Raw genomic sequence first — 21,946 nt, 5'->3', positions numbered from 1 at the left:
AGTTTAGCAGTCCTACTAACAGATGTATTTATATCTTTCATATCAAATCCAATTCAAAGCAAATAAGTGAATGAGTGCAGAATAAACAAAGACATTTTTGAAATCTAAATCTTATTTAATTACAAATACTGCATATTCAGGCAACAGCAGATTATGTATGCATGTCCTCTACAAGACTCATGATATGGCTTATCTATCGCACATACCATTATTTGGAGGACCAGAGAACATAGGTATAAAATGTAGCGCTTTGTTTTCCTATATTCAGGTTGACAAAATTGTTTTGATTACTGTGGATAATCCAGTTCCTGCTGTACTCATAGACAAAGCATAGGCTGTAACAATAAATAGCTTACCGTTGTTGTGCCCTTCACACAGAAGTTGTAGGAACCTAAAAAGGTCTCTTGTGAATTCATCATTCTGCAAAACCTTCTCGCCTTAGAAAGACAATTAGTGTGAAGACATGTTCAGATAGTACAAGATGCGATCGGACACTTTCTATATTCTGTTAGTTGGATGAGTACCGGATGCAAACACAAATACTGTATCTAGACAGCATGGTCAACACAAACTGAAAGATGGAATAAGTGTGTATATAATATCATGATTGCAAATCATATGAAAAGAGCAGAGTTTAAGTGTGCGTGCCATCTCCTATTTATTAAGAATAGACACAAAACAATACACAAGATGTCTCAAGCTTGACGTGCATGCCTTTCATCAGTGACTGTTCACCCTTCATCAGATGTCTCAATCTTTAAGATTGTGCACTTTGCCTTAAACTTGTGCACTCCATCAAATATCCAAGCTTTCAGCACCTGACAAAAGGAACTGCCTAGCACTGAAGTATTTTGGGGCTAGCATATGTTCCCTTACCAAATGTTTCATGCATTAAGAGTATGCTGAATTATCATATGTCTCTCAAGCTTGAAAATGTCTGAGTAGTGGACCCTGTGTCAGATGGCTCTTTCCTCATGTGGTTATAAATACCTAGTACCTTTAATCCTGAAACATCATGAACTGCAGTGTTCTCCTTTGCCAAATCAAGCATGGAGAGCATTACATTCATCAGATGATTCATGGTTGAAGGTTATACCTTCGTCAGATAGCTAAAGCTACAGTGCATCTTTGTTAGACAACTGAAACTTGAAAACAAGTTCCTATTGGCCATATGCCTCACTGCAAGCTTTCTTGTGAGGCTGGAAGCTCTATGAAGTCATGGTAAATTAATGCATTCTTAGGTGTTCTGCATTCTTAGGTGTTTAGGTGTTCCGGCCCTGGACCATTAGTGGCTGGCCCCAACATTAATATGCTACCCAATATCAGGCCTCTCCTCCAGAGATCAGTCACCTTATTACATGTGGCCCGGCCAGACCTGTCCCTCATATTCCTTCTCTTCATCTGGGATGCATTCATGGCATCATGGTGTGTGTGTAAAGGGCTGGGGGTGGTATTGGTGTAATGTGTGGGGGGAGGACTGGTAACAGTGCAATGTGGGAGGGATGAGGGGTACTGTTATGTGGGTGGTATTGCTGATTACTATAGTGTGTGTGGTTATTAATGTAATGTTGGGGTTCATTAGGAAATTAGGCAAATTTGTTAATTGCAAATGCTACTAATTTAATGTTGGAGCAGGACTGGAGTCCTAGACTGTTTTTTATTAGTTACTTGGCTTTCCAGAAAGGTGAACAGTATTTATCCAAACAGGGCCCCAACATCCCAGTGTCTAGCCAGCAGCAACTAAGCTTCACACATCAATACGTGGTGTAAGCTGCAAGAACAGGTCGGAGAGACACTAACAATGTTCTTGATAGTTGTGGGAAGGTCTCCCAAATTCTAGACATCGCTCCAACTGCAGAGAAAAATTTCTCTCTTGATGCCGTCTGCTTTATGGGGGAGCCACATGCACAAACAGTGGTGCATGCAGTGTTGCCAGTGTGTTTGAAGTAGAAGTGGTTGGAGTATGACCTAACACTATCTAAAGTGAATAGCAAAACCCCTTGTATGATAGTTACTCCAATATCCCAAAGCATGGAGGCACCCAATAATAGTCCAACACTCGTTGACTTGACCATGTCTACCAACAATTTGGCCACACCAACCAAATCAGATCACGTATAGGAATATTTTCCAGTGTCACTTTAATTTCCCATTCCTTCACTGTTGAAGAGAGTGCCTTTGTTAGCTGTCTGAAATTACACTGTCTTAGAACATTTTTTAATCCTTTAGAAATGTTTAAATTTCTGCGCAAAGTGATCTTCATCTAAGTCATAAAAATAAGGAGAATTCAATAAATCAAATAACACACAAAATAATTTATTTTTCATTCATTTATTGATCAGGAAGATCCAATATTAAATTTCTTTGATGAAAATAGAATGTGAATCTCTGTAGAGATATTGCTGTAGGATGTGCAACTGAATCTGTATACAGAGCACAACGGAACTTGGCGTGGAAAAAAGCAGCAGCATCGTAGCACTTTGTGTACAGATTCAGAGACATAGTTGCACACAGATATACAAGTGCTGCATATAATCAAATTAATCAGTGCAGTCTAGTGAAGTCGTTTTTCTATTCTGTTTGTGACTAAGAAAAATACACCAAAAAGACGACTGGCACAAGCTGAGCTGCACGGGACCTGGCAGGGTTCTCAAGCCCCATGGTGTTTTGAGGCTAGGTGTATGGGAAAACACATCTGTAGATAACAATAATTGCTATTTAAAACAGACTCTGTGACTGTCCCCTCCAACCCCAAATGTCTGCAGGCTGTCAATCAGGCTATGGCATAGGGGGCACTGCGCGCAATAACACAAGACTTGTTCTGCACATACGTAGAATGGGTCATGTGCATACGTAGTCTCCCCACCATTCTAGATGTAAGCAAACCATTGGGTTTGCGTCTATCTCTGAATAAGATTCATAGGGCCTGATTTAGAGACAGACGCAATGGTGATTTTTACACAGATGGAGCGATTGTTTGCTAATGTGCTTTGGGAATGTTGCACTGCACATGTGTAATGATTGCATTGCGAAAATGCAAGCAGAGGACCCACTCTCTGTGCAGCATGAGAGCTCTCTGAGTGTCAGGAGAGCTGCAGTGTTTGCGGCTGGTCAGCCTTGACTTACATGTAGCATGACTGCCTGATGTGCTTCAATGGTACCGTTGTTTATGCTGTTGCATGTCGTCGTACAGATATGAGAAGGCAGCAGTGGGCGTCCCTAAGCTCAGGTATGCTTTGGAAGGCATTAGCATATTTTAGCAACGGCGATCCATGAGAGTATGCGTTCGTGTTTGCGTTACTTTCCGTCACTGAATCAGACCCATAGTGAGTTAAGTAAATTAGAGCCAGGAGTGTCAATCAATGGTATGACACATAGACGTGAGTTTGGGATATTGGGATAAAAATCTGCTATATCTATAAAACAGAAACCAGAGACTTCACCATACAGCTTTTTAAAATTGTGCCATGGTAGGTTTCAAAATAATTGCTAAAGTTTTTGACCTTCAGCCATCCAATATCAGGCAGATGGAGTAGTCAATTTAACCGAATTACTTTCCTAGAAGTGATGGTCCAATAAAAATCACTGACAGAGCAAGGCATATAATATTCTGGGGAATCACAAAGAACCTATGTGTCAGAGGATCTGCAGGCCTCTATTGCACTGGCTAATGTGAGTGTTCTTGAGTCTACCATCACACTAACACTGAACAAGAAAAGAGCTTATGGGGGGATAGCAAGGATGAAAGACTGATGTCTAGGTAATGTCTACTAAGAACCACCTGGATGAGCCAAAAGACAACTGGAAGAATATTCTGGAGATTTATGAGAACTTTTTTGCCTTAATGAGAAATGCTATGCTTGGAGAAAACCACACACAGCATTCCACCACATGACCCTCATCCCAACCGTGACTTACGGTGGTGGCAGTGTCATAGTTTGCATCTGTTTTTCTGCCATGGGAACAGAACTTCTTGCTATCATTGATGGAACTATGAATTCTGTAATTTACCAGAAAATTGTACAGTTGATTATCAAGGTATCTATCTGTGAGGTGCTTTCAAAGATGGATTTGGCATCCAGACAAAAACTCAAAATACAACCCCAAAAAAAGGTTGTGGCAGAAGAAGTTTCAAATCTTGGAAGTTTAGGGCTTAATCCAATGGAAATCTTGTGCCAGGATCTGGAGTGAGGTGTGTATACATGAAAGCCACACCAACATCTATGAGTTCTGTAAGGAGGATTTGGCAAAGATGCCACCAAGCAAGTGTGTGGAACTAATAAAACATCTCCTGAAAATGTTTGATTGAAGCCATTGCTGATCAAGGAGTTACTGAATCCTAATTTCACATATTTTGCAGACAAATAAATTGAATGTTGAATCATTTTGATCCATAAATGAATATAAAATATAGTTTTGTGTGTTATTTTAGCTACTGATTTCTCCTTATCTATTTTTTCTAATTAGAAAACCTGAACATGTTTAAGGTAACATTTATGTAGAAATTCAGAAAATTCAAACAGTTCATAAATTCTTCAGCACCACTTTTTGAAGAGTGTGGCCTTTATCAGATTTTTCAAGCTTAATGTCGGATGGCACAAGTTTGAAGTTAGCCAAGAGTATCCTCCAGACCTTCAACGGTATGCTTTTCTTTGTCATTCTGTTTCATGCATATGGAATAATAACTTGAATAAGCATTTGATGTAGCTAGCTCTTTTCTTCTACTGCTACAAAGAACACCCTATTACATCTTATGGTGCTTAATAGCCAAGTTAACAAAAATATATAAAGCCATAAAAAAATATATAATATATATAAAACAGCAACGGTGCACAATGTTACAAAGAAGTTATAATTATTTTTTTAACTGCATGCACTACATAAATGTGGATCTGTTATATACTCTTTGCATTCCCCTTTATCTATTGTGCATTTACTGCATGCATTGTGTAGTACCAAATACACATAAAAACATAGAATGTATGTGAAAAAAGGAGAATAGACAGGTAAAAAGGTAAGAGCAGAATAATTAGAGATGAGCAGATTATTAATGTCTACAAGCGTATACTGATAAGATGAAAGTTGGTCTGCGGGTTTATCACTGTGTGAGCATGCAGCCATCAGCATGAAAAACGCCTAGAATAAAATGTCATTAGAGAGGCATTTATCTTAAAGCAAAAGCATCACCTACCTCGCTCCCGAACAATGACTGCATAAAGGAAGGATGGAAGAAGAGGGACAGTAAGTTGCTGGTGAGTAATAATGTCAGTTGTACAGTCAGTACAGTTGAGTGACGAATAACAAAATGGACCGTAATGTATTCTTTACCTGGTCAGTGATGTGAGTGCACAATCTAGCTCCTTCCCTAAACAAACACTGTGACAAATCACTCATAAAATGGATGGGTGGACTGGTTCTGGATCACTGCCTCTAGTGATGTACTGGATGGCTTTTGAGCTGAAGTATTTTACAGATGTAATGTCAGCTTTCACTGATTGAAATATTAGATCAATTCACCTAGGACTTAGCTCTTGGGGCATTCTACAGCTTATCTGGAATCCAAAGTTAATGAAATCCTTTCCAGAAAAGACAGAATCCTGAACTAAATATATTAAAATCTCAGAGAAATCAAAATTCAGATTCCAGTGTCCAAATCTTAAGAACTTGACTTTGTCTAATTTTGCTGATTTAAAAAAAAAAAAAGTGAAGGAAAATAATTCACTCATACTTACGTGTTCCTTCTTCTGTGACCATTCCAAGGCCTTCCGCTTTGTTTTGTCTTTCAAATGCATTCAAGTCCAGAACACTGTACAAAAAAACAGAATGAGAATCACTTTAAATCTCTCAGGGGTCTTTGTACTGTTAGTCAAGACTAATGCGCTGACCTTGTGCTTAGTGCTCCCTGTAAGGTAAGAACGTGGGCTCGAGTCCATTATGTAGTCTTGTAATGTTAGTCTCACAGTGACATGCTTAGTGTTGTAGTGAGAGAAGCTTGCTTAGCGATTGACAATAGCAGCACTACATTATTCCAAGGCCAAAGTAAAGTATAGTATATTTCCATGGAGAAATTATAGAAAAAAAACATACTCACCTGCATGACATCATTAAGCCGGATAAACTTTGGAAAAAGCCTGCATCTTTTTTCTCTTTTAGGTAATCTAACATTTTCTGCAAATAAAACAAAACAGGATTTTGCAGTTTGCTTAAATCTATAAACCAGCTAAAAGGAATATATATCTGCCATCTTGCTATACAATGTTGATAGGAACATCTTAAATCTAGGTTACACACTGTATATAGATTATATGTTATATATATCTAGGACTGTCCTATTTCAGTGGCTGGATCTCAGAGTTAGAAAATGAGAAGAAGCATTGAAAGTTTGAGTTTGGCCATGTTGTCTCCCCTTTCCTCACATGCTAACCACTAAGCCACCGTGCTAACGTTTTCTCTCTGCTACACATAGAGTCAGTAGGGGAAGCCGGGCTCTCCACATTACCTGTTGCACCACAGTGTTTCCACCATTTAAAATTGCAATTCCAAGTTTTAGAGTCTCCACAACCATGAGGCCCATTTCACCTATGTAAAGAAGAGTTACATCTCTAAGTATTCACTAAAATTTGTTTTCAGGGCTACAGAGTAACATAAACACACTTAAAACGGATGTTTACACATTTACACACTTCATTGTAAAGCAATCATAAGTGCAATAACGACATTAATTATACTGTAACATTTGTGGTGTAATAGTTTTATTTGACATTGTGGCAGTAAGTGTGCCTTCTGTGATGTACATACTCTATCCTGTTGTCACAGTCATTTCAGGCATTTTCATTTATAGTCACTAATCTATTTAATAATCCATTCAGGACTCCTTGCATTAAAGTATGACTCTGCCTATCACAGATAAAAACAAAATAAAGAAAAGGATGATGCTGGTATTTGTCTGCATTTTTTATATTTTGTTATTAGCATGAAAGCATATGTTCCTCACAGGAATAGAAGGAGGTCTCACTAATCTAGAAAAATTTAATATTAGGCAACATCCAGCGCTCCAGCTGCTGTGGAACTACACCTCCCAGCGTGCCCTGCCACAGTTTTGCTGATACGGCATATTAAAATTTTGCCAGGTATGCTGGCATGTGTAGTTCCGCAGCAGCTGAAGTGTCGGACATTGTCTACTCCTAGGTTAAACTAAAATATAGCATGAGTATAACATTGGCAGACGAGGGCAATCAAGAAAGTTTTCCCCAGAGCTGTCACAGACTCCCGATATGCCTGTGATACAATGAAAACTACTACACTTATATCAACTCAGGAGTCATTTAACAGAATTATTACTATACTATACTGAGTAAGTTAGCCTTAGCCCCCCCCCCCACCTCGGAATGCTTTTTTTTTTTTTTAACATGTTTGTTTACATTTATCAAAAATAGGAAAAATACAACGATATGTGCATGGGCAAGTGAAATATCAGGGGTGTATAAAAATAAAATACTAGAGTTCTAAAATTAACATAGAAACTCATAGGATTAAAATTAGCAATAGACTGATCTACAAGAAACTGTAGAGAATTAAGTTAACATTAGATGCCCAGGCACATATCAGAATTAACTGAAAATAACACTATAGAATGAAGACAGATGGTAAATGTAAGAGCATAGGAGGAAAGAAAGTGAAGGAATAAAAAGGAGGGGAAAGAGGAAAAAGAAAAAGAAAATCGCCATGGTTGAATGGATAAGTGGTGACATTAAAGCAGGAGGTCTGAAAAGCCAGAGGGCAGGGTGCTATGATACGAAAACCAATCTCTCCGAACTAGACTAAACTTGTGGGAGGTATTGTAAAGGTGTGCCGATATTTTCTCCATGGCCGCCACATGTCAGATTTTGTTTATGAGTTGCTGGCGAGAAGGAAGGTAAATACCCTTCCATTGTCATGCAATCAGGCACCGAGCCACATTTAAAATATGTAAAGAGAGCTTATCAACAGGCTTGTTGAGGCCCTCAATTAGACAACCAAGGAGAAGAGACCAGGGAGACTTATTCAGTGGTACCTTAAGAACATCTGACAGGAGAAGGTTAACCTCATCTCAGAATAGGGCTATTTTGGGGCAAGACCACCAAATATGTAAATAGGTGCCCACCTCACCACATCCAACACCTATTAGAGGCTAAATTATACCTTCGGTGCAAACGGGCAGGTACTAGGTACCATCTATAGTATATCATGTATGCATTTTCCTTGATTGATGAGGAAATAGAGGACTTAGATACCCTCTCCCATACTACAGATCATGTATCCTCATCGGGTGGGCTTCCTAACTCTTTTTCCCACTGTAGTTCATGACCTGGAATGTCAGGTTAAGTTAACATTACGCAAGAGGTTATAGAGAACAGATATAATACCCTTCATGAGAAGATTATGAAGCCATAGGGACTCAAAAGAGGTTAAAGATCTGTCGATAGAGCTTAGGGAGAGGGAGTTAATAAAGTGACAGGTTTGACTATAAGCAAAAGAGTTAATAGAAGGTATGCCAAATATTCTCTGTAATGAACCCAGAGAGGAGCTCCAGGCACCACCCTAATACCTCTCTGAACCCAAGAGGAAAAATTAATGGAATTGTAGCCCGGAGAGAATGCTGGGTTAAACCACATAGGAGTAATACGGGGGTGGGTAGGAAGTGATGTCATAATGTGATTTACAATGATCCCAAATAGAGCATGTGAAGGCAATAACTGAGTGTAAACTAGCAGATTTGGGTCTATCAGATGTAGCCATAGCTACAATAGGATACACATAGGGGTTACTGCATGAGTAAGCTTCGACTTCCACCCACCTAGATATCTGGGAAGATGCAAACCAAGCTATTGCCTGGCTTAGGTGCGTAGCATAGTAATAGAGTTTAACATCTGGAAACCCATTGCCACCATTGGTAGTGGGGCGACGAAGAGTGACAAAGCTAATAGGTGGAGGTTTGGATCTCCATACAAATTGGACAAACCACCTGTGTAGTTGTTGATTAGGGTTGTAGTTTGGGTTTGTAGGGTTGCTTTTGGGACAGCAACAAGGAGGGTCTGGAAGAGGTAAAGTAGTCTGGGTAAAAGGTTAATCTTAATTGTCACTATCCTGCCCAGCGAAGAAATAATAAGATCCTGCCAGCGAAGGAGGTCTAGTTTAATGGTTTTAAGTAATGGGGGAAAGTTTGCAGTGTATAGGGTATCGTACCGATTTGTAATAAAAGACACCTAAATATTTGAGTTTCGAGGGGTGCCAGACAAAACTGTAAGGGGTAAATTTACTAAGATGGGAGTTCTATTAAGAAGTGATGTTGTCCATAGCAACCAATCATATTCTACTTCTCATTTATCTAGCACCTTCTAGAAGATAATACTTGGAATCTGATTGGTTGCTATGGGCAACATCACTTCTTAATAGAACCCCATCTTTGTAAATTTACCCCTTATTGTCTTAGGCTACTTCTTCATTTTCTTATACCTCCAACATTGCAAATATAAATTCTAAAAAAAAAAAGTAGGATGCATGAATTGAATGCCTTATAAGCAGTGTCGCTGTCTGACATCACAATATTTCCAGCATCGGTTTGGTGAGAGCCTCAAATCACCTCTCTTTGCTGTTGTTCATATTTAAAGAGGTTGCAGCACACTGGCCTACAGTAGCTCGTTCCATTACAGCCTTCAGCTCACTTGTTCTCATATAAAGTTATGTGTAAACTAAAAGGCAGACAATATTGATGATTAATAAATGCTTTATCTATTGTAAAAAAATAAAACATAACTGCAGTGGACATTGGGGAAAGTGTATCAAAACAAAATGATACTCTTCCCCCATGTATAGCTGAAAATCATAGCAAAAATAGGGCTGTTACCTTTACTTGCACTGATCATCTGTAGCACCATTTCCGCAGCCCCCCTCTCATGCAGACGGGCCTGCTGATACAATGTCTTTTGTTTTTCCATTTCTTTTTCCTGTAAGACAGGGAATGAGATGTATATTCCTTCTTCATAACTTGTCTAAGCCATTCCTGCCACCCTAGTGTGTTGAGCATTAAAATATAACTTATTTAGCATGGTATATGTATCATGTTTAAGCTGCTGGAGGGGGATGAAAAATGACTGTAATTACCCTAGAGAAGCCAATATGCTATTTTAGAACATTACTGAGCATGTAATGTTTAGTTATATCAGGAACATAAAATAAATTAAAGCTCTTACTTCAAATGTTTTTTCTTTTTCCTCATCCTCTTCTTCATTTTGGCAGCTCTGTAATGGACAAGAGAAGAATGTGAACAAAGTCTTACAGCATAGGATGATGTAGTTCAGAGCATCAGGATACTTACACGGATACCCTATGTCATCCTAGCCAATGTCAGACCTGAGCTCAGGTTTTATTCCTCTGCGATTTCAAAGGTTTTATAGATTTTGTGTCAGCACGAAAAATCTTTCTGCTACATAAAATATAATATTTGCAACTTTACTGTGGGCTCTTTAAATGATGTTGAATAGGTCACCCTGCATACCACAGTGTGACAGTGGTCATCTCTACTGTTCAAGGACATGACTGAAGTCACTATCAGCTGGTAGACCATGCTGGGACTTATAGTTTCACAACATCTGGAGAGCCGCAGGATGTCCAGGCCTGTTCTCTCACTTAATGTAAGAAAATTATACCGTATAAAAATGTAACTTAAATGCTAACTCCATCCAAAGCCAAACATTGTGTTAATGAAAATAGATCCAGTGAGCCTGATGCAGAGTTGGATGAAAATTGGGTGCGTGTGCTCCCATATTGCGTGCACAGAAAAAAATATACATTCGCCAATATGAATTATATGCATTTTGCCTGTTCATTATCCATTTACTGTATCTAATATTACTTGTCATGATTGTTGCACACTAGTACCAGCCTACCTATACTAAGTGCAAAAGGCACATCTGAAAATAGCAGTGTTTGGTACTTCTGTTTGTACTTTGCATAGCCGGCAGTTCTTTGCCTATATGAGAACACCATTGCCTATACCAGCGGTGGCCAACCCGCGGCTCTCGAGCCGCGTGAGGCTCTTCTGAACTTCTAATGCGGCTCGCGTGACCCCCATTGTTACTGGGAATGCTGGTCTCTAAAGCCATCAGAGGCTAAAGAAGCCTCTGGTCGCTTCAGAGGCAAGCGTTCCCAGTAATTCTGTGCACTGGTGACATTATGATGTCACCCGCGATGTGAGGAGCCAGCGCGTCTGCTGGATCCAGTTAGATCCAGCAGACGGCAGAAGAAGCAGCAACAGCGACGGCGCGGCGGGACTCGAAAGACGAGACGTCATGGAGCGATGCCAGCACAAAGGTAAGTTTCTTCATAGGGGGGGGGGGCTAGTGCTCGGGCATGACTACAGGGAGCATTGCAGGAGAGGACAGTCCAGAAGGGGCAAAACTATTGGGGTGCAATGCTTAATGGGCACAGCTACAGGGGGCATTGCATAAGGGGCGCCTACTGGGGTTCATTGCATAATGGGCACAGTACAGGGGGCATTGCATAAGGGCCACAACTAATGGGGCATTGCTTAATGAGCACAGCTACAGGGGGGATTGCAGAAGGGGCACAACTGCCGAGGGCATTGCATAATTGGCACAGCAACAGGGGCATTGCATAAGGGCCACAACTACTGGGGGCATTGCTTAATGGGCACAGCTACAGGGGGGCATTGCAGAAGGGGCACAGCTACAGGGTTCATTACAGAAGGGGCACAACTACTGGGGGCATTGCATAATGGACACAGCTACAGGGGCATTGCATAAGGGCCACAACTACTGGGGGCATTGCATAATGGGCACAACTACAGCGGTCATTGCAGAAGGGGCATAACTATAGAGGGCATTGCATAATGGGCATAGCTACAGGGGTCATTGTATAAGGGCCACAACTACTGGGGGCATTGCATATGGGACACATCTACAGGGGGCACAGCATAATGGGCACTGGCATTCTCAATATATTTTATGTGGTTCTGGATTTCAATATGTATTTTATGTGAACGTGGCTATTTCAATGTTTTCTATGTTGCTCTGGCTTTTTCTTTCACTTCAACAGTGAAAATGTACAATATATTTGGAAGATTATGTAAAATGTTTATGTTTAATGTCCTGGGCTCGCCCCCAGCGTGACTAAAAACGGGGGTGTGACACAAGGTCATGCTCCTGCAAATGTCATACCAAAGGTGTGCGCATAAAAATGGGACATGTCTTTGTGACAGATAGGCCACGCCCCTTTTTTGACCGCGCGCATGCTATCGGCTCTTTCGATTGAGTACATATATTTTTTGGCTCTTTGCCTCCGACTGGTTGGCCACCCCTGGCCTATACTCACATATGCCGAGTTCCAGAGCACGTGCAGTGTGCGACAATACACATGAAACATTCCATCAACAGCCGTATATACAGCTCCGCATCAGAACCAGCGGCCCATTGTCATTTGTAACAATAGCAATCTACTATGAATTTACCATAATGAGTTTACTATAGAAAGCAACAGTGCTACATGGCAACCAATGCTTAAAAGTTACGAGTTAAATGTTTTAAGAGTAATGATTATAAATGATCATTCCAATACTAAACTAATGCATAATCACTTTCCTTCTCATCCCCTCGCTGTAGTCTGTATCCGTTCATTACTTCCATTAAAGCGTAAAAAATGTAGCCACCCGGTAAAACTTATATATAGTACCCTGCATACATTGTGATACGTGCTGGGGCAGAATGTGACCCTTTGTTCCTCATCATGGACTGCAAGTGAGAATAGGAGAACAGGAAAGGATAGAAGAATATTCTCCCAGTTAGTAAGAAAGGATAAAAGGGGGTCAAGGCCCAGAGCAGGGCCATCTTATAGGCAAAGCAATGCACCCCAGAGCAGACACCCACTGTCCCCTCTCCCCACTTAATAAAATCAGACCCCAGATCGGATGCCCAAATGCCACCCCTCCCGCAATTAATAAAAGCAGACCCCAGGTCTGACAACCCCCGCTCCCTCCACACACAAATTAAAGAAAAATCAGACCCCAAATAAAGAAATTATATTGTAACTTGCCCCTCCTGCGGTCCCGTGCCGTCTCTCCATATGCTTCCATACAGTGAATGGCTGTCAGCATTGATTCAGTATGGATCACAATTGCGATCGAAGATGCATAACTGCACGCAATGAAGCTGCGAAAATATGCTAAATGTCTGCCACAGCTCAGCCAGCATAGAGATGCCCACTACTACTCACTTCCGTAATACCTCGCAGTCCTGCATATACATTGTAACATCGAAGCACATCGGACTGTCACGTACAATTACAGCAGGTCTGACCCATCGCAGAAATTGGAAGTCTCTCAAGCTGTGTATGCAATCGCAGTGGCTAATTTATGCACGAGCATGCAACAGCATTCAAACGGACAGACATGCCTGCATTTCTCCAACCACTCCCCCGTCCCCACCCCCAAATGCTCACAGCCTGTCGCTCACTCTACGATGAATTCCTATGTGCATGTTCGCAGTGCGATAGCAGCGCACACGCAGTGCGATTCATGCGCATGCACAGTACTGAACAATTGGCCGATTTATGTACGTAGTTTAAATTGTGAACACTGCTGAATCAATCCCTCTGATTGCTAGTAAGCTCCAGCCAATCAGTAATCAGCATGCTGACAGCCATTCACTGTCTGGCTGCAGGCTCGGAGGCAGGTAGAAAATGCTGCTTAGCCATTTAGATTGTGAGTAGTTCACAATCAGAGAGGCTGCGGAGCATCTTTCTCTGCATGTCTCTCAACTGGCTGCCCTATGCATTGAGCGGGCAGCCGCACACCCTAGGATCGTGGGGCCCTGGGCAGCTGCCCAGTGTGCCCATACATTAAAAAAGTACAGAGCATGCCTGCACAAATGTTAGGATGATAGACCAACAGCTGTGTCCATTACAAACCACCAGGTGAAATTGTCAAAAGCTCTGTAGACTTGAAGGAAATAAGAGCACATAGAAAGTGTGATGTCATTGGCTGATTTGGACAAGCCCATTTTTTACTTCAGTTCTTCTGATCATTATTTAACTGAATCTGTTTAATCAGGTTTAGCACATGTCCAGAAACAGATCTTGTGAGGTCCTTTAGACAGTAAAATGGTCAAACAGCCAGAAATGTAGTCTGTGTACTGTAGGTTTGGAGACGGACATGTCTCTCAAATCCTTTCTATGCTGATCTAGTGTATGTGAATTATCTATCTACTGGAAATGTATTCTCTCTCAGTATTAACATATATATCAGAATTATACCTCTCCCACCTGAGTTTTGGGAAACTTATGTTTCAACTCAGAAAAAAAAAAGAAAACAGCTTGCATGAAAGCTGCACAATGACACCGACATCCACACTGTTCTTTGTCTGCAAATTACCAGAAAAATAAAATCACTGTTTCTGTAATAAACTTTACTTTCTTGCAGATGTTTACGTTTTCTTCTTAAATGGTAAACTCCATTTTAACAAAAGATAACAAAAAATGCCTGCCAAAGGGACAAAACATTTTTGTTATTTTCAATCACAACAATCATGAAAACAGCAATCAGTGTAGTAAATACACACTGACCACAAAACATCACAAGCTCGGATAAGATAAGCTCAAAGCAGCTTATCTGTAGTGCTGGTGTTCCAATGTAATCCAATCATACAGTATATAGACAAATGCCAAAAAAACCTCTAAAAGTCAGAACAGCCTTAAAATGTCGGTGCTTTGGTCATAATATTTTGCAGATACATGTTGTGAGAAGATGGTTATCATATTAGACAGGGACACAGCTTGTACTTCCCTAAACTCTGATAAACCGCTTCAATGCATTGCAATGTATGTGGTTTCATTGGCATACAAATGGTGATCGCGTAGTGCTGTGGTTACCAGTATCATACTGCTTGACCGCTATGAGAGACCTGCAAAAATACATATTTTATTCAAACACCAGACTGGGTTAGTAAATAAAGTGAGAAACTGATTCTTTTAAGCATAAGCGGCAGTGAAGTTATATGATTCAAACTACAGTACTTCACAATCAAAATGATCTTAATTTGGGGCTTCGAGTGTTGTGCCTGATAGTCTTATATAGACTAGGCTCTAGGGATATCACCACAAATTAGTCCCAAAATAAGAATAAAGTGACTTTTACTAACTAGCAGTTGATTAAACAGGATCTTCAGCCAAGATAAGAAACTTTAATAAAAATGTTTTATCCCCCTACATATCAGCATTATTAAGCTTGGCCATAGAAAATAGCTTATCCATGTATGGCATGGAAGTCTGTGGTTTTGTCATTGTAGGCTGTACTCACTCAAAGAACTACATTTAATATCATGCATTGCTTCAGTGCTTTTAGTTGTATGTTCAAGCATATATGTAATGCAGGCATCAATTAAACTAACAGCCTGGCCAAGGCAACAGCTAGAAAAAAAAGGTTGAACATAAATTAATCCACAGTAAGATTAAAAAAATGGGTTAGATACGGGATGCCGAAGCTCGGGATCCTGGTGGTCAAAAACCTAACGCCGGCATCCCAACAGGGTTAGGATACCAACACCTATCGGTAGGTATCCTAACCCTTCTCCTACCCCCAACCCTCCCTCTCACCGCACCATTAACCTAATCCTCCCCCCTAGTGCCTAATCCTAACCCTCCCCCTAATCCCGCTACTTACCTTTAAAATTTACCATTTTATAGTATCTAGATGTCTAAATATCCTTTATATTAAAAACACTATTAACCGTTCGCTGCGGAGCCTATTTTGGCACTTGACGGGCTGGTCCTTTTCCAACATCAATAATCATTTATGCACTACCCCGACGAAATTATACAATTTCATTTTTATGTTTCAGAGGACTTTGAAATTCCTGAAAACAGCATTATATTGCTTATTTCCCCTCACATGGCAAAAAAAATACCCAAAATGGGCAAAAAGGTGTTGTTTTTTAAATTCGAATTGCAATAAAGAAAACTAAAAGCAAGTGTGTGAATTTATTTAATACTTTGTGTTCTTGCCTCTTCATTAATCCACCTTCCCAAAACAGCAAACAGCAGGATTCTACACGTGGTCTCCATTATAAAATCTGCACTTAAAAGTTAATTACATATTTCCTTCAAGTCATGGCGCCCAGTGCCGGCCACGCTTCCTCAGCATAGGACGTCACAACGTCAAGCCACGACGGGTGGGGCCACAAGTGACTGGAACAACAGCCTCAGGATGCATCGGGGGGCTATTATGGCTATGGTCTGCCATTTGGACCGTCCAGAGGGCGCTACAGGTCGCACTGCATCAGTGTTTCTGGCTGCAGGGTGCCATTCCAGGTAACCTGTAGCCAGATACAGAGACCGTGGATGGTCGGTGGTGCAGCCTGATTACCGGTACAATAATCACTAAGGAACCACATGACTGGAGACCTCTTTCAAATACGTGTACCCCTAAGGTTATTGAAGCCAGGATGAAGTATTTCCCAATCCCTGGACTTCAAAATAATTTCTGCAGAGCAGGAGTGTTCTGTACTTATCACAGATAAAAACTTCTCAGGGATCACATCATATAAAAGAGGAGTCCCCATGCCCCTAGAGCACTTTCAATGCTTCTGACTCTCCCCTATTCCTAGCTTGTAAAAAAATCTGCAGTATTTACCTGGATGAGGCCAGGCTTTATGACATCATAGCATACTTTGCAAGATTACATCACCCCCTGCCAGGTCCGAGCCATGGCAACTATAAGGATGACCTTTTAGGTAGGTACTCCCTTCCACTTCAACCGCTGCAGTGCTTAAGACTAGTCTCACTTATCCTTAACAGCAAAGGGGTTAAAGAGTGGTGGAAATAGCAGCATTGCACACTAAAGCTGCACTTGTGCACTAGTTAATATAAATTGGAAAGTGTGACTCTTTATAATCACAAGTGTAAGGTTTTGTGTTTCGTGCATATTATCTTTCAAATCACATTTTCTTTTTAACTGCAGAGCAGTTTGCTATCCTACCTACTGAGGCTATTTTGTAGCTCAACAGTGACTCAAGAGTCACAAATTCTGGCAAGGAATTAACTATGCCCATAAAGGCTCAAGCAACACAGAAGGCCAGAGAACTCAGCCTAGCTTCACACCGATTGTTCCATGCAACAATTCTATTCACAGTGTTAGGAGTAATATAAAGCAAGTAAACGTGGATTAGACAGTGTAAAAGCAACTGAAATAATGTATAATTTGGAGACTGTGGAAATCTTAGTGAGTTGATGTGACATTAGAGATGTAACTCTAGGTACATGAAACATTAAGGAAGCAAGAAGGTCCAGCTGCTGATTATTAACAGATTTAGCAATTTTATCATGAGAAGGACCATGCTCTACAGTCTATACTTTGGTTAACTAAGTTTATAAATCCACAATAATAAAAAAAAAAAAAAGAATATGGATTCTCTTTTTCAGAGTAGCTAAAACTGACTGTTATGGCTGTCAAGTTAGCTTGTTTCCTACAGATGGATTCACCCAGATGGCAACGGTGGGCAGTGAGCAGGATCAGATATGTCCAGTGCCATCTAGCTATGCCTTCTAATTGTCTGTAGAGCTTTAGGTACTCTGCAGTTTCACAAAGGTTGTAATAGCAAATGTGCTACACTGCCAGCTTGCATCATTTGACTTTCTTGTCATTCTTTATCTCAAGGGTCCTCTCTGTAGCTCACTGGACATCCTCCAATGGCAGATGCCAAGTCTAATAAGCCTTCAGTCTAGCTGTGTTCTCTGACATACATCCTGAGCTCTCAGTTTACATCTCCTATGTAACAGAGGTGGCAACTACCAGATGCCAGAGGCATCGTCTTCAAAGTGATGACACAGTATGTCCCATATGATACACATACAGTGTGATCTCACATCATTATGTCCGGTGTTATAAAAAAGCACAGTGCTATAGCTTCACACTGGGATTCGTGGTTACTGTTCCATGAAGGTTTCTAGGCGATGAATCATTCCTTGTGCTAATGCCATGTACTGAATACCGTGTGCTAGGCTTATGAGATGTGAATTAACTAAACACATGAGGGATTTGCTTTACACTGTTGTCCACAAGCCCACACTCACCATGAATAGCAGCCAAAGCGTATTTATAATACATATGAGCATAAAGCCACCACAGCAGGGGCTCCCGTCTCTTGAAGATTATATATAATGGGTAAAAAAACATAGATAGAACTTTTGAAAATATAACACAATTTGAAATGAATTTCTGTTAGTGCAGTTATTTTCTGGACATGATAAATAAAGGTTTGTTGATCTCTTCCTCTCACCCATATTATATTATTATTGCAGTGCTTGGCTACAACTAGGGATGCTGTCTTCACTATAGCATTCTATGGATAGTGATGTCAACACATTAAAAAGAAGAGGAGTCATCATATAATTGTAAGAGATTAAGCTTGCTAAGATTGCAGTGGAGTTAAAGGCAAAACTACCATAGTTGCAGGGGTTACAGCTATTATAGGGTTCGCAGCTGAGGGGACCCTGGGCCTGATTCAGAGCCGCTGGCAAAAAGCGAGCGCTCGCTCTGAATCAGGGCGGCCGCATTTTTTTTTACAACCGGCCTCCTGGCCGCTTGCATAGCTGTGGGTGACCACCCACAGCTTTTGCGAGCGGCCAGGTGATGGTCGCGATCATCGCGACCATCGGGCTTGCGACGAGACCCTTGTGGTAGGGTCTCATCTTCCGCAATCCCCAGTGAGCTCCGGCTCTAATAGAGCAGGAAGCTCACCACTGACATCACTCGTGATGTCAGTAGGGTCGTCCACAAACGGCAGGCGTTCCTTTAGGAACGCCTGCCCACAAACTGCCCTTTAGGAATGCCTGCCCACAAACGGCAGGCGTTCCTTTAGGAACGCCTCTGTTTGTCCAGCCACCCCCTCTCCCCGCTTACAAACGGGGCGAGCTGTCAATCAACATCGACAGCATCCCCGTTTGTAGTGAACCCCGGAGCGAGTGAATTTCTCACTCGCTCCGAGGCTTGCGCACGTGCATTGCGCATGCGCAATGCACAACCATCGACCCGCTTGCGAGCGGGTCTGAATCAGGCCCCCTGTCCCCACTGGTTTCAGAAACAATGCAAAATTCTGCACAGAAATAGTAATAGCGATATATTCCTATTCCCCAAATAGATAAACGTTTTCAAATTATTCTATATATTTCTTATCTGTATTTATTTACAGGATATTTGTTTTGGGGATGTGGTGCTACCAAACTCATTAAACATATTATCAGAAAACAAAAAGCAGAAAGAGTGAGTTGTTCTGGTGCACTCTAGAATACTTCTCACAGTGGTGACATACCACTGATAATTCCTATAGTATATAAAATTTAACCTTTATTATTTATATAGTAAAACAAGACATAAGAAATGTCTCAAATATTGATGGCGAAATATTAAAAAGTAAAGAGTGAAAAAAAGTTTATTGAAAAGTGGATTAAAAAATTATTAAATAGTGTTTATTCTTAGTTCATTGCGTGTGTGTATTTATTTTATTATATAAATGCCTTTTATTGGTCGTATATATTCCAACGAGAAGAGCCTGAAGTGTATTTATTATTATACACCAAAGTTGTGTTTAATTAAATTTGTTATTTATTAAGTATCAGTTTTGTTTCAAACAATATTGATTGTATCAGTTTTTAAAGATACTGTAGATATTTAAATGTTGCCTAAAAGGCAGCAGATCAAATCAATGTTATATATTTTGTAATATATTTCTCAAAACATGTTTCTATAAATATATGATCACATTGATACTGTTGCCAAATTAATGCCTGTTTCACTATGTCTCCAACACTTCAGCTGGAAATACGTGTGTTAGGTTCTTTGTCGGGATCTATGTATTAAATATATTAGTACTTATTTGTGGGCTTATTGCTGCCCAATAACTATAAATAGTATCCCTCGATATGCACACACGTTATACAGAGGATATATCTGAATCATCTACGTTATGCAGAGGATATAGTTTATTCATCTATGTTAATAGTATTGGATCTATGCTTTATATGGATCCCCCTCTGTCTAAGTTCAGTCTCATTCTATGTTGATCACATTCCATTATAGGCAGGCACAGAAAATGTATAGTTTGTGCCACCGATGTCTTATTGTTTACCTATTGGGAATAGATCATAATAGTGGGTTCATAGAGCAGACTTATTAGCCATCTTTGCAGGTTCTTTCTATGATCATTTCTACTGTGACAACTGTGCATAGTTCGGAAAATGTAAATACTTGGTTCAAAGCACAGGGTCTATTTACTAAGCCTTGGATGGAGATAAAGTGAGCAGAGAAAGTCCCAACCAATCAGCTCCTAACTGTCATTTTTCAAACACATCCTATGACATGGCAGTTAGGAGCTGATTGGTTGGGACCTTATTTCTGTTCATTTTATCTCCATCCAAGCCTTATTAAATACACCCCACAGCCTGCTATCACATTGTAACTTTTTTGGAGCTCTTTTACAGTTCCATGTAAGTCCGTTTTTTGTTGTGCCTCTCAGGCAATGCAGTACACACTCACTTCAGCTCTGCACTTACAGTAGGTGCTGCTTTCACAATTTCCCTGAAATGCGTTTTCATAAAATAGGCAAGTGTGCATTAAGTGCTATCATTTTCTATGTTGGTGTTTTATTAAAAAGTGTTAAAAAACCATCTAAAATTAGAGCAACAATTAATTTAAACCTACAAAATTCCCTAAAGCATTACACTATGACCACTGGGCATGTGTCTGTAGTAAGCATACATCATTATGTTGGGCACAAAAATAATAGTGGGCAAGATGCTTTCAATCTGGGCACAAGGCTGTTATGCTGGACATGGGGCTCCACACTGTGTGCAATTGGCTGTTGTGGATATGAGGCTTATACAGGACACATTATGGGCTCTATTCATCATCACTTAATTCTACAAAAGCAAGTGAAAATTAACATTTTTGCCTGCAACTGTAGAAATTAAGTGTTTGGGCCATTCATCAAACAGGTAATGCAGGCGATATCACAGATACAGTATCTCCTACTTACCTTTCTCTCCCGGAATGGCCCGCTGTCCCCATACACAGTATTTTCAGACCTAGATTGTGGGAGCATTTGCCATCTTCAGATGGCGAGGGCTCCTGCAACCCGGTCCTTTTCTATGGGAAGGAGTCCCTCTGCCCCTGTCCAGCTCCTTCCATCGGACGACCAGGGCTTCCGTGCGCATGCGTGGCCTGTTCAGTAGTACTTTAGGTCGTGGGACTACGTACAGTAATTTACAGCTGTTATACAGAGCAAAGGGCAGTTTATGATAGGTCAATATGTGAGCGAGATGTGTCTGTTATGGGGCCACAGATGGAGAGAATAGGTCTATCCTGTACAGTATGTGATGGAACAGAATGTCCCCTTTGCTATACTGCACACTATGGAGGGTATCCAATTGGCCCCGAACATTGTTCAGGCGCTAAAGGATAACAGTGATCGGCGAAAAACCGGAATTTTTCTACGATTATTCCCGTTTTTCAGCGATGTTTTTTTTTTACCCTATCCTAATATTTTGTTCGAAATAATAGGATAGTTCTCCCGACACCACATAGTATGTATTAGTGTTCTGTAATATGCACAGCACAATTAGCAAATCTTTTTTCACCATAACAGCATGTTAAGTATGAAATATTTCACTGCACTCTGCATTAAGTTGCACATGGCAACACTCTGCCAAACCTTTTTAATCATACTGTGGCCCTGATTCAACAAGGATCGCTATTCTGCCAATACGCATGCAACGCAGTTGCTAATATCAGTGGTGGTATGCATATGTCTGCAGTCGCATTGCGATCACAGCCTAACATAATGACGCCCACTTCCCCTCACTCACATCCACATACTAGGGCAACATAGAGAAACAATCGGTA

General features: G+C 40.6%; 1 protein-coding gene across 1 annotated transcript in view; it reads right to left on the bottom strand.

The window, feature by feature from the left end:
- The window catches only part of RYR3 (ryanodine receptor 3), a 763,398-nt gene that overhangs the window by 113,405 nt on the left and 628,047 nt on the right, over window positions 1-21,946 (bottom strand). The window contains exons 77-83 of the mRNA XM_088456566.1: window positions 10,233-10,280; window positions 9,887-9,986; window positions 6,500-6,579; window positions 6,092-6,168; window positions 5,733-5,806; window positions 5,192-5,209; window positions 357-437 (exon numbers count right to left, since the gene is read on the bottom strand). Of these exons, the coding sequence (XP_088312692.1) occupies window positions 357-437; window positions 5,192-5,209; window positions 5,733-5,806; window positions 6,092-6,168; window positions 6,500-6,579; window positions 9,887-9,986; window positions 10,233-10,280 (478 nt within the window). The remainder of the gene's footprint in view (window positions 1-356; window positions 438-5,191; window positions 5,210-5,732; window positions 5,807-6,091; window positions 6,169-6,499; window positions 6,580-9,886; window positions 9,987-10,232; window positions 10,281-21,946) is intronic.

This window comes from Taudactylus pleione, unplaced genomic scaffold (assembly GCF_031769625.1).
Source record: "Taudactylus pleione unplaced genomic scaffold, aTauple2 ptg000707l, whole genome shotgun sequence".
NCBI classification, from domain to species: Eukaryota; Metazoa; Chordata; class Amphibia; order Anura; family Myobatrachidae; genus Taudactylus; species Taudactylus pleione.
Note: the sequence above shows the minus strand (reverse complement) of the source record. Positions and strands in the feature narration are given on the sequence as shown.